Source organism: Corvus brachyrhynchos, unplaced genomic scaffold (assembly GCF_000691975.1).
Source record: "Corvus brachyrhynchos isolate BGI_N302 unplaced genomic scaffold, ASM69197v1 scaffold5, whole genome shotgun sequence".
In the NCBI taxonomy this organism is placed as follows: domain Eukaryota; kingdom Metazoa; phylum Chordata; class Aves; order Passeriformes; family Corvidae; genus Corvus; species Corvus brachyrhynchos.
The window spans coordinates 1,014,727-1,030,403 of record NW_008238321.1 but is presented as its reverse complement, the minus strand read 5'-3'; the positions used below and the strand labels follow the sequence as shown (position 1 = coordinate 1,030,403).

Genomic DNA, 15,677 nt, shown 5'->3' with positions numbered 1-15,677 from the left:
AAAAAAAAAACCCAGGTTACTCTCTTATGCCTTCTTCTGGAATTTCTACAATTAATTAATAAATTATTGATCATTTAATGTCTATGTCTGTGCAATTTAAAATGACCAACCAATTCTTTCTGCATATCACAGAAAGACCAAATAGAGCGTGATGTGCATGGTAGAGTGTAAGCTCAGTGTAATTCTTTTTCCAGCAAAGTCTGAAAAGAAGAACTTCTAACCCTTCCCTGAATGCAGATCTAGTGAATAAGAACATTTTACTGTCTGCTTCTGCCTGCAATGTCTATCTCAGCCTGTCAAGCCACTGGTAGAGCATAAAGCAGCTTCAAACTTAAAGATGGATTCACCTGCTTGTGGGTCAAGCCAAGACAGAGGGACATGCCTCATTACTGTCTTTCTAATACTGACGGATAGCAAAGTTAAACGTTTGAATGAAGCCACTTTTTCACACTGACCCTAGAAAGGAACAAATTAAGCAGGGAGAAGTGGTAAGCAAGCCCACACATGAGTAACATTTAATTAAAGTAATTCTGTGGGTGGCTGGGTGTGTGGGAAAGCTGAAGAGAGAGATGTGTGGGAGAGGAATGGAAACTTGAGAGTATAAACAGGATTTTTTAAAAGTATTTTCAGGGTTGGGGGTAATAACCCACTAAGCCACCCTTAGCTGAGACCCAGGTGTAGTCATGCAGGAGCGTAAGTTTAGCTCTAGGCACAGACTGTCACATGAAGAGAAATCCAGCCTCATGACTTAAGGAAGAAGAGAGGTAAGCCTCTCTGTATGATCTTCACAGCTTTTATCTGCAAACTTTGTCAGTCGTGCAGCTACCTGTGCTACCTGAGCACTCTGACCTCTCTAATGGAGAGGCAGCTTCCTGCAAGCAAGGGTAAGGATTTTGCTGGATAACCAAGAAGTTACAAACTTCTCGTGCCACTGCACAAGGTACTCCAAGCAATACTCAAGTTTACATGCAATTACATAGAGTAGGGGAATGGAGGAATCAACAACTTCTGATGAAGGTGAGAGCCATTAACAATCATGTGCATGTCAATTACAAGAGAATGGAAAACTTCATTGATCTTACCTAACCTGACACAGCCACTCACACATTTAGTGAAAATGAGCTAATTTTCACCAAAAAAAAAAAAATCCCCCCATAAGGATCAATTTTAATTAACATGTTGTATCGTGGAGCAAAGATGCAGAAGGTCAAATATAAAAGAAGTTGAAATTGGGTATTTCATCACAGAAGGTCCCCTTCGAAATTTATGCTCAGCGTACTCAGCAAAATGTGCAGCAATGGTTTTTCTCAATACATACGAACCCAAAGCACAGCCAAAGCATTTGCATGCCATGGCTACTTAGACTGCACAGAGAGAAGAAAAAGTCAACAATGTAACATGTAAAATAATTGGTATGGAGAAGTAAAGAGCCCAAGGGACAATACAAAGTATAGGGAAACTTAAAAAAACAATATTAGCTCAGCTCTTTCAGGGACAAGCAGGAAGAATATCTTGAATTGTTTAATTGGTCAATTAAATTGACAGATTAGAAATTCATTGGTAATGCTTTCTAGAAGAAACTTTTCAAGTTACAGTAATATGACTATCTCTGGTTGACAATGTGGTTGGAAAGACCTCTGCAATGTTTTGTGTTTCAAATCTGCCTTAGAGCTGGCTGGCACTACCCACTGAAGTGATCCAAGAACTGTTAGTGTGCCTCATGAAGAACATTCAGAAGGGTAATCAATGGCCTTCAGCTAACTTATTTAAGCAAACATGACTAAAGATGACAGAGCATAATTGCTCTCTTTATCCTTGTTGGTGGGGTTTTTTTTTTTTTGGTTTTGTGGAAGAGCTTCAGCTTTAACTTTTCACCAAGTTCAAGCGCACAAAAATGAGGGAAGGAAGTGAAAAATCACAATATCTAAAAAGACCCACAAAACCAGAATAATATTTTTTCTGTCTTCTATTTCAACATCATAACCTTTTCTTGCTATGAGAATCAAAAGGTATAAGAAACTGAGGTGATACCTAAATCACAATGATCAGGCACTGAGATCTCAGAAGAACTGGCAGGGTAAGGCTGTTGTCCTCACACCACATACCCACTCACTGAATCACAAAGCCCAAGTTCACTCAGCAACACGGGAAAAAGAGGGTGGTTATTTATCTTCTTCCCAGCCAAAACAACAAAACACAAACAGGCACTCCATAAACAGCATCGTAGGAAACAGTCAGTGTCAGGTTCTGTGTATCCTCGAGGAGAATCTATTTTAGAGCTGCCACTGACACGCAGAGGGGCTGAAGTGAGCAGTGTGTTCCTGCTATTCCTTAGCATAAGCAAAGGAGCACACGTGGGGCACAGTTGCAAAGCTCACACTCAGGGCTCTCAGCAAGGAAGCCTCTTAGAAGCAATAATGCCTATGATCACAAGTCATTACTGTGCCTCACCACCCCAGCACAGCATTATCTTATCTATTTGGGATGTCAGTTTTGATCTCTTCACTATGGAGTAGGAGCTGGACCAGGTTCCTTGCTTCTGCAGCTCTGAAGCACTCAGGGTCTTGAAATAAGCTCCTTGAAATATTTCCTTCAAGGAGCAGTTGGGACCAGTTATAATAGGTAGTATAAATGAAATAGCACACCATGCTGATACAATAGCCTGCACCAGCAGGGTATGATTTAGATGAATAAACACTGCTGTAAGAGTTGTCAAAGCATTATCAGCTATCTAGCGTACTGGTGGCAAACATCTCGAGACAAAAATATGGCATTGAAGTAGAATAAAAACTGGGTCATTGATACCAGTTGGCAATAAAAAGTGTCCATGGGGGAATCTGACTTGCAAGACAGCCACTTTGTGGTGAAAATTCCAGTTCCTTTGCAGGGGGAGCACCGTGCCATCCTTTAAAGAAGGAATTGGTGTGGTTTTCTGCCCTGGAACTCTGCTCTGCTCCTTGCCAGCCAGAATTACACAGAGAAGTAAGTGAGCCACTCCTCCCCAAGCCACAGGAGACAGCTCCAGGTATCCCATGGAAACCTCTCAGGCAAGAGCAGAACATTGAGAGACAGGGATAACAGCAGCTGAGCTCAGCAGCACTGAGAAGTGTCCCACCCACTCTGCAGACACTTGGCAGGTTGGACCCCAAACAAGTTCAGCTCGAGGCTCCCGAGCACGGCCGCAGTTCCGTGAGGAGCCAGCACAGTACAGAGAACTTGGCTTTGACCATTTCTGCCTCAGTGACACGCTGCTGTAAGATGGACAGCTGGACACCAGGTAGCATACAGCACACTGCTTAATGTGGAATACAATTGCATGAAGCAGCTAATGTAGCCCACACCCCCAGGAGATGGGGAGGTCATGGATTAAACAATAGGAGAGAAGGAGGAGATGAACCAAGGGAGAAAAGAAAGAAACTGGGAGGGGAAAAATCACTTAGGCCAATAGCTTACCTAGAGGACTGAGCCAGAAAAAGAGCTAATAAAAACCAGAAATATGCTGCCGAAAACTGTAGTAATAATCTACTCACCTGCAGGCTTAGATAACACACTAAAGCACTTCACTCTAAACGCTTCCTACTCCCAGCTTTCTTACCCAAATTAATAAGCACAACACAGTAATTGGTGCACTAAACCCCAAAAATGTCAGCAAAGGTTGTACATATCTCACTTCCCCAAAACAACAAAGTTCAACATGGTAAATAATTTTGCAGTCCAGAGCATCACCCTCAGATGAAGAGATGGCCTCTGCAACATGACTAAAAAAGGCACAAACCTGGACAAATTAACACCAAGAAAAGAAAGCATCAAACTTACAGGCCATTAGATCCCAAGGCACACACAACATCTCGAAGTAAAGCAAGGCAGCTGGAACTACAGACACAATATCTAATATATCAATTATTATCCCACAGAAGTATCAGGTTCAGTGGATGCCACAAGAGGAATTTTGGTAGTAACCAAGCTGAAATTTAGTTCTAACGGTGAAGTTAGGAGGAAAATACCTTATCATCTTCCCAGGCCAGAGACAACCCACACTTCTGCACAGCACATCTTCTACAGGGCTTGAAGAGCACTGCATCCCCTAATGCCATGCTGGGTGCTGATGCTGAACACTTCAGACAGAAAAGCACCGTGCATGGATCACTCCTCCAAGTAAACTGCCTTTTTCCCTCAAGATCTCTCATCCAAACACACAACTTATCACACAACTTTTCAGCTTCTGAAGCCTGGTAAAGTCTCAGTCCAAAACAGAAAGACTGAACAATGATCTCAAGTTTTATGCAAAAGTAGAATTAAGTTTAGAGCGGCTCATTTTCTATATACACCCATAAAACACAGAGCATTACTGCAACCCGAGCTCTTACCACACCATGAGTTACTTCCATTATTGGTATAATACATTTAGAACAGGAAACACTAGAGAAACATTTACTTTACTATTACCTGCTCCCTTACACATGCCCAGCTAATGCCCTTTTTATTTACACCCACATCTCCTGCTGTCATCAACAGAAGCTGTGCAGGAAAACAACAAAAAAAACTGAACAAGTTTTACTCAGAACTATTTCTGTACAATGGGCTTACATCTATATATGTACACAGGTAAAGGTGGTTTCATAAAATGAGTAAATGTCTTAAAAATACTTCAATACACGTAACTATTTAATGTAATGCTCTAAACCACTCTACAAAATCATCAGACACATTACTTTTAGCATAACTTTGTAACATACTTTTCATTGATCCAACCTTCTAGGAAAAAGCCATTTACTATTTTTGTTAATGCCTTAAAGCATATTTGATGCTATGCAACTCCAAAAGTCTACCAGCACTTAAATAACCCACTGCTGGTTGATTATCGATTTTGCGTATACTCAGATGCACTTCATCCTTACTCAAAAAAACCAGAGATGCTCAGAGAAGACTCAAAGTAACTTGTGACAGTATTTTATTACCTACCAATGATTTTATATCATTTCAGCTAAGTCATCCTGTCTCTAATCATTTACTACCCTTTCATCCTGTCCCTCTGCTCCTGTTTCATAGCATCACAGAGTTAGCAATCCCTGCACATACAATCCAAGCACCTCTTGTTCCAGCACTTACTCTGACAGAATACCATGTTACACTCTTATCTAAATAGATTAAAACTGGTCACTGAGAAAGACACTTTCGAGAAGTACAAGAGCATGTCCAAGAGTACGTGAAGTACTTTTGAACATGAATCACAAGAGCACTCTGCACAAAATTGCAAACCCGTAATAAAACTGATGATTGGAATTTTGTTCAGTTTGCGGCAAATGGGGATCCTGGCAGTGGTTCCAGCTGGGCCAGGATCACACCCTGGGTTGCAGTTAAGGATTCAAGAGAAGTTGCACAGAACCAGTTTATTTTTATTATTTCAATCTTTCCTGGGTATTAGGTGGCACTAGACCCAGTGTGAGCTCCAGCTTCAGTGTATGATTCTTTCAGACAGGAGGAAAGAACCTGGGACACTCAGAGAAAGCCTGGGAGGTATCTCACCTCTTCATGGATTCAGTCCTCCATGGAGGTGATTAAGTCACTTCTGGTGTAATTCTACAATTTAGACAATTTCCCTGCAGTTTCTTAGGTTCACATCGCAAAATTTTAAGATCCATTTTTAATGGCGTATCCAGCTTCACATGCACATTAAATACTCCCATAAATTTGTGAGTAAGAAAATTCAAAAACTGGTCTTGCCTCCAACAGCTTGTCTGAACTACATTAATCACAACAGCATTCTTTTGTGAATGATTGGCCAATTCATTATTCTTCTTTCAAATGCATGTCATAAACAGCTTAATGAGAGGAAACCAAGTAAAAATACCGGGACTTACCAAAAAATGCCACTATGTCCCCTCCACTTAAAACTCTTTGACTGGAAATCAACTATTCTCAAAGGTAGCAGGAATTAGAAAGAAACATATTTTTTCTCCTTCAACAATGAAGAGCACATGGAGGTACAATGTTGACACAGTGCTATTCAAGCTCTCTTTCATAATAAAAACTTATATTAATAAATCTACAGAGAGATGTATACAGCTGGACCCTCATGAAGTTACATAGCCCATGTTAAATCTGCCTGGGATCTATCTGCATATATATATTTATTAAGTCGCCACAGTTTGCCAAGAGCAATGGCTAATGACACCCAGCATAACAGATTTTAAATCTAGGTACCTGCAATTAAATTGCGAAAACAATACTTGTCTGTACATTTCTAAACCTAACTGGTGAGCAATGTGTTAAATGTCAGTGCAGATCCACAGATAAACACACTTCTTGAGAACCTGCCTTTTCATTGCACTGTTCTTGAGGGAGAGCATCCACAACTTTCAATATAACATTGCAATTTAGAAAAAAATATCTTTTTAAAAACCAAACCAAACTAAAACTTTCTCAAATAGACCCTAAAGTCAAAAGGAAGGAAATCTAATTCTTTATAAACAGCATGGGAGCTACTTCAATATGTTCTGTCCATTCCTCTGTAAGAAAGGAAACCAGAATGCAAGGAAAGGATCCACAGTAAAAAGAGCAAATAACTATACCATATTCCCTGAATGTAACAGGTTAGTGGAATTGAAGTGTTATCCTGCAGAGAATGGAAATTCACTCCAAGGGGAAACGGAAGGGAAAAGGCGTCTGACAGGTAAAATACAAGTTGGATATTAGGAAGGCAAAAAGCAAGTAAGAGCAGATAGCAAAGGACACAAAACCAAATAACAATAAAGCCTATTTGCATATCAGAAGCAGGAAACTGTGCAGGGAATCATTGGATTTGCTAGAGCTGGGATTGAATAGAGCACTTGAAGAAGATAAGGGCATTGCAGACAATCCAAACTATGTCTTTTCACCAGCCTTTGCGACGGAAAATGTTGGGAAAACACATCCCTGACTTCTCTGATAAAGTGACTGACATTTCTTCAAACTGAAAAATCAAAACGGGGTGAGGAAACACAATCAATTGAAGGCAATAAATGATGAAGGATGAGCTCCTGTCCCACTCCCATCGACGGGTCTTTTACCATTGATTTTAGCACTGTCAGTATTTTACTTCAGGACTGAACAGAAACAGTTTCAAAACATGAAAAGGCTGAGCTGGGCATCACAGTGGATTGTTCAGGTTGCAGCAGTGGTCACAAAAACCAAGCAAAATCAGAGAATATAAAAAGAACAAAAAAAGGGACAGTAGGAAAGACTACCTTTTTAGTCAATATCCAATCTCTTCTGGAGTATCTATTCAGCTTAGGATTCCTGCTCTAAACCAATGACAGTGGTATTTGACAAGAGCTGGACAACAATCAAAAATGATAATGGAAGCAAATTTTAAAAGCTGGAAAGAACCAGGAATTTAACTTAGCAAGGAGATGGATAAGAGGGGACACAGTAGAGCTGCAAAGGATACTGTACAAGGAAATAGGATTCTCTTCAATTTAAACTTTCTCCCAATACCGGAGAAAAGGGCAACTCAGGGCAATAAAAAGTTACCAAGCTAAAAATAAAAAGTCCTAAACAGTTTACTGCATAAACCGCAGAAGTGTGCAATTAATTCACAAGGATTTCTCCATGATAATAGCAAGGAATCTTCTTCAGTGCCTTTGCTCTTGCTTTACTTTCTTGCTCATACCCACATAAAGAAATTAGTGGCATGGCAATAAACATAAATTTGCAGAGCTCAATTAAGCGAATGTGTTTTCCCTCTCCTCTTGCCCCAGTGCATGAAACCTTTTAGGCTGGATGTGAGCCAGGAAGGAACGGGAGGTAAGCTGAGGCATGGAGCATGGCTGAGGCAGAGATGAGGACAGCCAGGAGAGACGTTTTGAGCACTGTCTGTTCTGTGCTCCATCCTGCACATGTAACACAGGGGGTTGGTTGATGGCTCAGAAATCTTCCAGCTCTTGGCACTGGGTATATTGGGTCCCACTCTAGAATTAAGACAGAAACACTAAACTATCAATGTGTGAAACTTGTGACTTAAATTACAAGGTAGAGCCATCCAAGGAGTCTCTTGCATAATTCATGACACTTCAGAACTTCACATATAAATCAAATAGAAGGAAAGTCTATCATTTCTGCTCTGCTTAGCACAGATCCACACACAGCGTGGGTAATGGCTGCACAAACAAGCTCTCTAGAATACAGTATTGCAGACATGCTCTTCGTAACACTAACTCAGTACATTTTGTACAGGATCATTCAATTAATACTTTTTTTTTAAAACTACTTGTGTCGAAAACACAGAGGTCATTAAGAATAATCAAATGAGTTTGGTTTGGGGTTTGTGGTTGCTTTCTTTGGCCTTGCAAATGAATGCCTACAAACACTCATTTGCAATGTTTTTCCATATTGGACTTAATTAAAATTTATGCTGTGATTCGTGGGCTGGCTATTAATCATTTTGTCTGAAACTGTTGAAAATGAAACTCCAAAGCTCCGACACTTATTAAGAAGCTCCAAAACCAGTGAAAACACATTCTCCAGGTTCAACAGTCAACTCTGACAGACCTTCAACCTTGACACGGCGACTAAGCCCAACGCAAATGAAGCGTGTCAAGCGCGACATAGGAAAAGCTGTTATTGATAAACACACACGAAACACAGAGCTTTAGAAAGAGCTGTAACCTTGACTTACTGTGGCTGTGCCGGAGACAGTTTGTGCATTTGTGTCAGCTGCACTCTGTTCGGAGTGTGTCTGAGCAGGAGGGTACATGTTTAACGTGTGCTCTGGAACAGTGGTTTGGCCTGTGTAGTCTGGAGCTGGATGCGGATGTGGGGCTGTGTATTCTGCAGGGATACCGTTCTGAGGTGGAGCGAACTGGGCTGAGGCATAAGGCTGTGCCATTGTGTCAGGAGGTGCTGTAGCTTCCTGATTACCCTGTGAAAATCAAAAGGAAAAAAAATAAAAATAAAAAGAGGAAGAAACGTGGCGTGAGATAAAATAAGCGAAGGTCCTGCACCCGTAACGCAGAGAGTGATGAGAGCATCCTGGCCTGAAAAGGGCACAGTGGTTGCTTCTTGAGGAGAACATTTCTTATCTGTATTAAATGCATTTTGCTAACCCTATTTAATATTATTGTAATTAGACAAACAAATCTGCTTCTCGTGGGATAATTGTAGACTATTCTTTAAGCAGGAAAGGTCAGTAAAATCTGCCTGAGCTAATGATGCCTCAACTCAGACAAGGAAGAGGGACAAAGCTAGTTTATTCCAAAGGCTCCTGAGCACAACTACCAGCACAGAGCTCTGGTAAGCTCAGCCTCCAGTCTGTGATCACTCTGACCTACCATTTGCACAACACAATATATGCAACCTACACACAGGACAGGATTTGGGTGCATACTGTTAACAAACACTAAAAGTACTGATACGAAATAATGCCCTGAGACACTCAGAATACTTTGAGGTATTCTGCATTGAGCAATTGCATGCCACAAATGCAAAATAATAATGAGATCCAGTCAAAATATTAAATATTTGAATCTAAAAATGCATCAGTTCAAAACTTTAAATAACATAAAAGAAAAATTCTATGTCAAGAGAAATAGATTTAAGAACTTAAAAGGTTTTACATTTGAAGACAACAGCATTTCATCTCCATATCACAATTAGCCTACAGCATTAAAAACACTATCCTTATGCTGTTATAGAGAGACCTATATTTCCATTTGGCATAATAAAGAAGAGCCGAGGCTGCTAATTTATCAATTAGAAAACTTCTGACTAAATGTTTCGCCCACACCAAAAAGCAATAATTCTAGAGGAGGAAACATACACTACAATCTTTCTGAACCTATATAAAAAATGTCCAAAACGTGATTTTGCCTGACACAGCATTAGAGGCCATTAGTGCAGGGACTATCCCAACCTCACATAAACTAATTTACAAGATGAAATTATCCCTTCAAATAGCAAGCAACGTAAAAATGCACATTTGAGTTAAAATTTAATTATCTTTTGAACTACTCCACCATTCTCCCACCAAAGCATGTACAAACACCTGCCCGAGACTATTGCAGGGATTTTATTTGTACTCATCAGCCCACGATTTCCTAATTTTAAAATAGGCTGTATGAATAAAAGACATTCTTCTGCACTTTGTACTTAAGGGCATTTCCAGCCAATTTCAACTATTTCAGACATCATTTCTCTGACCTGAACTAGTCCTAAACTCAAGAGCTTTTAAGAATTCACACAGGAGTAAGTCTTGGCACTTGACTGGCTTAAAAGAGAAAATTGAAGTAAAAGTTTTTCTTTGTAAAAGGCATTCAGTGTGTCCTAAAAAATTAGAACTTTATATCAGCAATCAAACCCTAATTTTAATCCCATCTTTGCTGCTGGTTTAGTGCATGGCCTTGAGCAAGTTTCCATTGCTTCATTCAACCATCTTTATCATGAAAGCAGTGTCATTTACTGACTTCACAGGGTTAAGTCACAAAGATTTGTTTGCATATCTGCAATCATTGTAAGGTTAATGCTGCACTGAAACTGGCTGTGATAAATTTCTGTGGAGGTTAAAAACTCTTGTAAATGTATACTTTAACCCTCTAATACTAAAACGGTCAAGTTCCTTTCTTATTTCTTTTACCTAAAATTTTCACTACTAAAAAATAAAAATAAAATCCAGATGAAGGAAAAACCCAGGAATGAATGGATTATACCAGAGACATTCATTAAATGTTAAAGAAGTATTTTTAAAACTTGTGTGGGAGGCAGCTGACCTTAAATTTTTTAATCAGCTGTTTCAGGAGGGACTTGAGCAAGGAGTAAGAACGAACAAAAGCAAATCCAGATTCTGCCTCTATAAGCATTTTCACTGTGCTGGTTTTGAAACACAGGAGCTGGTTAGTGCTGGTCCTTAAGCTATTCCTTCCTGTCAGATGCTAAACATGGCACTGGAGTCAGCAGCTGTTAAAAAAGAACAGCAGTGGCAACAGAGGGACCAAGGGCTAATGTCCAGGTGCATTTGATCTAAAGGGTTCTGTACCACCTCCAGTCCTAAACCAGATGTTGCTGAGAACCCCACTGTTTCTCATTAACCTTGACAGCAGTTCCATGAGGACCCTAATTAATATTCAAAGAATCCACACCTAGTGCTAATTACAGCTCATATTTAATTAAGAGGGTTGAACTTGTCTATTATTTTTACCAGCAACTCCAAACTTTTTCAATTTATCACAAAATGGCAAATTGCACAGGCAATTTCAGAACCTCCCCAACATTGAGACTCTTCTACCCCTTTCATTACACTTGTTCAGCTGAGGTCTGGCTAACTTATTTATAACTGAGACCTCATTAATAAGTAAACAACAAAGGGTCAGGGATTTGTGGTTTTTTTTACTAACTTGTACATATTCAGAGATTTACAGCCTTGCCATTAAAGAAACCAACCCCAGTATGCTTAGAGCAGAAAACTGACACGCAAGATTATCAGTGCAGGCTCTGCAAGTTCATTAAATTGTTGGAAGACAGGGGACAGTAAAGAAATTAAACTTGCACATGGACTGCAGGCCCTAAGTTTAAAATCATAGTGACAATAAATCTGAGATGTTCATCCCTTAAAATAAGTGACTACTGAAGCTTTTCCTAACCTTTAAAATTGGTGTGAATTTATTATTCATAATTAATTCAACAGACACAGTATTACAACGTGATATAAAAGCATGTGTGTGTAAACAAGTTCTGTACTATTTACTTGGCTAATAATAGCCAGAGCTTATTGTTCAAAATACTAATTTATATCAAGAACAATGAAGTGCCAGCTATCACACATTTGTATATACACGTGGTTGATGGGGACCCCAGACTACACAACAGTCAGATACACTTGAATAGATTTTAAAGAACCAAAAATTCTTTAAATAGAATCACCTCAAACGTTCCTCTATTGTGCTCTTTAAAATACAGTGAACCAAAATGAATAGAAGAAATAATAAGTTCTAATGCATTAAGCTGAAAATATGAAATGGCCCTAAAAGCAACAGGAAATATTGATCCTAAATTAGCCTATGAACTCAGGTATTAGAGTAATTTCAAAGCTGTGTATGACAGTACACAGGCATGGCTTAATACCACCTAGGCAGGAGAAGCTGAACAGAAGTTGTCCCTTCAGACTCAGTTCCAAGTATCTTTAAGATTAAATGACCCCTTAATGCTCACTTTATGCATGGTTTTTTAAAAAAAGTGGTTGTTGGCAACAGCAAGGAGAACAAAGGATGGCAGACAGTCAGGCTCTGCTAAATGTTCTGGCCTGAGTCTTAATGAAAACCACATTTCAACTGAAAAATATGCTTTACGTGGCAGTGTATAAAATCAAATTTATTGCTTTCTGGTTGAATGTTTAACTCTAAAGAACCAAAAAAAAAGATTCCGACGATGTAGGTAAGTGAAGGCTCTCCTATTTCATCCATATTACTCCATTTGAAGAAAAGCTTAGAATTTAAACTGCTCCTACTGTCTCAGATGCCTTTTCAGCATCTCCTGCTCTGAAAGGATTTCATAATTAAGAAATGTATAAAAAGTGTCAAAACATAATAAAGCAAGCTTGTTTTGTTTGTACACAAAGGAGAGACACAGAAATCATTACTTATGCAGTGTTCCTTTTTTTAAAAAACACATTTGCAGCATAAAAATGTATTCAATGAAAACCTTTCTGCTTGCCTGCATTTTGAAGTCTAACTCACAGTTTATTGTTTGTTTTGCTCTATTTTCCGTTTGGTGCATTTTGTTTCTTTGGCAAGAGATATTTCACATTTAGAGAAAGCCTCCTGTACTGTAGTTAAATGAGCCAAACTGCATCGTATCCTTAGGGCACGGAAACAAAGAAGAAAAATGCAACATTTCTCTGCAAACCTGCTGGTTCTGAGAGGGCTCAGTTACATTTATCAAGCACATGATCCCCCGTAGCTTGCCCTCCTTCAGACTTAAGCAACAAAACATGGGTTAGAAGTCTTGCATGCAGTGATGCAGCTGGTTATAAGAACTGCCCTGCCCTGACTAAAATCAAGAGTTTCAAGTGAAAATAAAAGTGCAAATACCTGCTGTACCATGGTGCTGCCTTTATTCTCCATAAACTTAGCAGCTGCTCTGGTCCCAGGCCATGCAGCATCTGCCCAAAGCGAGCATCAGTGCTGGCTGAGGGCGTGTGAGCGCTGCAGGGTGTGCAGGGGTGTGGGTGATCGGGGTGCTCAGGGAGGGGAGCCGATGCAGGGCTCGCTGACCTCCCTCTCAACATCTGACTGCTCCCAAAACCTGATCCAGATGGGGCTCCTTCAGCGTGCCGGGCCTCGCCCCATCAATCACAGCAGGCCACTCCTCTGGCTCCTGCTACTGCTTATGGAGTGCACCACTGAGCAGATGATTGCACAGAGAAGGAGAAAAAAACACAGCTTGACTACATTAATAGCTGTTTAAAAAACATTGGAAATGCTACTATGGAAGTTGCCGGAAGCTGAAGGTTTTTGTTTTAAAATCAACACGGCTGTATTCAAAGTTCCAAAACACCCTAAACTTCCAGGGCTCTGGCTTTGTAATAGCTACGCTGTCCAGCTAAACATGTGCATTTCCATGGGATTAATTCCTCCTCCATGTGGCAGAGTTAATACCAATAAGGTTCCTATTTTAAAATTGCTGAATGCCACAAGCAAACAGTTGATATTGAACTAGCCTAGCTTAGATTAAATGTACTTTATCCTTCCATTCAAATGAAATATTGTTTCCTTTTTTGTTTCATTGCATGACATCCCTCTTGCTTACCAGGGGAAATATTTCAGAAATGCTTCCAAGGTTTAGTTCTGTGAGGCACTTGAAGCAACCTAATGCTTCACTGTTAAAGGGACTTTCCTAGATGCTCTAGAGATAGCTTCAAAATGATTGAACTGCTATCTAAAGAAATAAAGAAAAGAATTTAAAAAAAAACCTAAAAAGATTCAGACAGCCCCAAAGAATACACATTTATTGCCACTCTGTTGCAGACTGCCTACAGACATCAGGGTTCAGAAGCAGGGCAGACACATAACACTGGAATTATTCTAACAAACCTTCCAATTCTAAGGGGCGGGCAGAGCAACAAGCAGTCATCAATTCATCATTAAACTTATATTCCAACTGAAATCTATTGGAATTCTTTAAAGTGGCAGTGTAATTCTTCCAGATTTGCTACTGGCACTCCCCAATTAATGATAATAAAAGCAGCCACCTCAGATTTTTCAGAAGGAATCAGACATCCAACCACACTGGACTGATAATCACAACTGACTAACTCTGCAAGCTTTCTCTGTTGTAGCTTAATTATCTGACCAGGCCACTTGACTCGCATCATTTGCTTCTGCAGTCACACAAAATGAATTCTCCAGCCACCTCTCTTTTTTGGAAGGTTCAGGACAAAGCCAAATTCAGCTTTCAAAAGTAAGAAAGATAATGCAGAATAACTTTTTTCAGAGAGCATAGGGGGAAAAGATAACAGTAAGTAAGCAAAAGAGAATTTCTTTACTACCTTAGCAGGAAAGTACCATTTCTTTTCTCCCATTGCAGAGTAACATTTACTTTTGGTCTTTTTTACATATAACATACTGTATTCCAATAAAAGCCTGTGCTCTTGCTATTACTGCATATGTGTTTGATAATGACATGTTCCTGAGGTGTGGAACAAACCAGCAACTGAAACATCCCAGCAGCCTGTAAAGGACATTTACTTATATTTAACTGAAAACAGCAAACAACTTGCAAAAACTTAAGTCTGAATTCCTGCCTGAATTCAAGAGCACATAATACTATGGACACACCATGCTGAAACTTTTGACTGCCTTTATGATGCTGTAATTTATTACCAGAGCTTTCCTTATCCCACACGGCAATTCTTTCTCCTCCTATTTCCAATGGCCCAAGTGGACATGATTCTACCACACTGACTTGTTTTGCTTCCACATTAACACCTAAATCTTTCTTTTTAAGCTTTCTGCCTCTCCCTCACTTTCTCCAACTCTGACTCTTAAGGTCTTTTCAACAGCAGCTCAACCATGTATGCCATCAACCAATATTTCCCTTGGAAAAATTTTTTTCATCACATTTGAAAAGCACAGCTCTCCAAAACAGCCTTAAGAGCCATACAGCCAGCCACTCGGAAGAACTCAGGTATATCTACAATGAGAATTGATCCTTAAGATATATTTTTTTTAAAAAAAAGCATAAAAGGAGCTTGTCATCATCCACAAGTCAGTATAGGAAACTACACCTCATTTGTTTCACACCTTTACGAGAGCATACTGAGGATGATGCAGCCATGTACCTAAATAGTGGGGAGGGAGGGCAAAAATAAAGGATTGGATTGTTGACATAAAAGGTTCGTGAAAAGCCATCTGGAGTAGTGGCTTTTAAAGGGGGTGGTGGTCAATCTTTAGAAGTTTAACTCATCAGCTAGAAGTTCCAGCCCTTTGGCACCAAGACCAGGTCCGAAACTGTTGAATGTCTTCATAAAAGACCACATATGAAGTGTCAGAATGCAAACTCACACGTGACAGCAAACAGGGAGCAGTTATGGGGCTCTGCAGAAGCTACAGGAGTGGGCTGACAAGAACCTGGCCAAAGTCCTGCCCTTGGGACTGGACAATCCCTCACACTGGCCCAGGCTCTGACTGCCTTGCCAGAGAGGAGCTTTG

At 39.9% G+C, this 15,677-nt stretch overlaps 1 protein-coding gene across 32 annotated transcripts in view; it reads right to left on the bottom strand.

Moving 5' to 3' along the window:
• Window positions 1-15,677, bottom strand: part of RBFOX1 (RNA binding protein, fox-1 homolog 1) — a 1,116,883-nt gene that overhangs the window by 118,221 nt on the left and 982,985 nt on the right. For 31 of the 32 annotated variants that reach the window (XM_017733908.1, XM_017733905.1, XM_017733909.1 and 28 more), the window contains one exon: window positions 8,657-8,899. In XM_017733908.1, the coding sequence (XP_017589397.1) occupies window positions 8,657-8,899 (243 nt within the window). Of the gene's footprint in view, window positions 1-8,656; window positions 8,900-13,058; window positions 13,196-15,677 lie in introns of those variants that run through there. The other variant, XM_017733919.1, reaches the window with a different exon arrangement.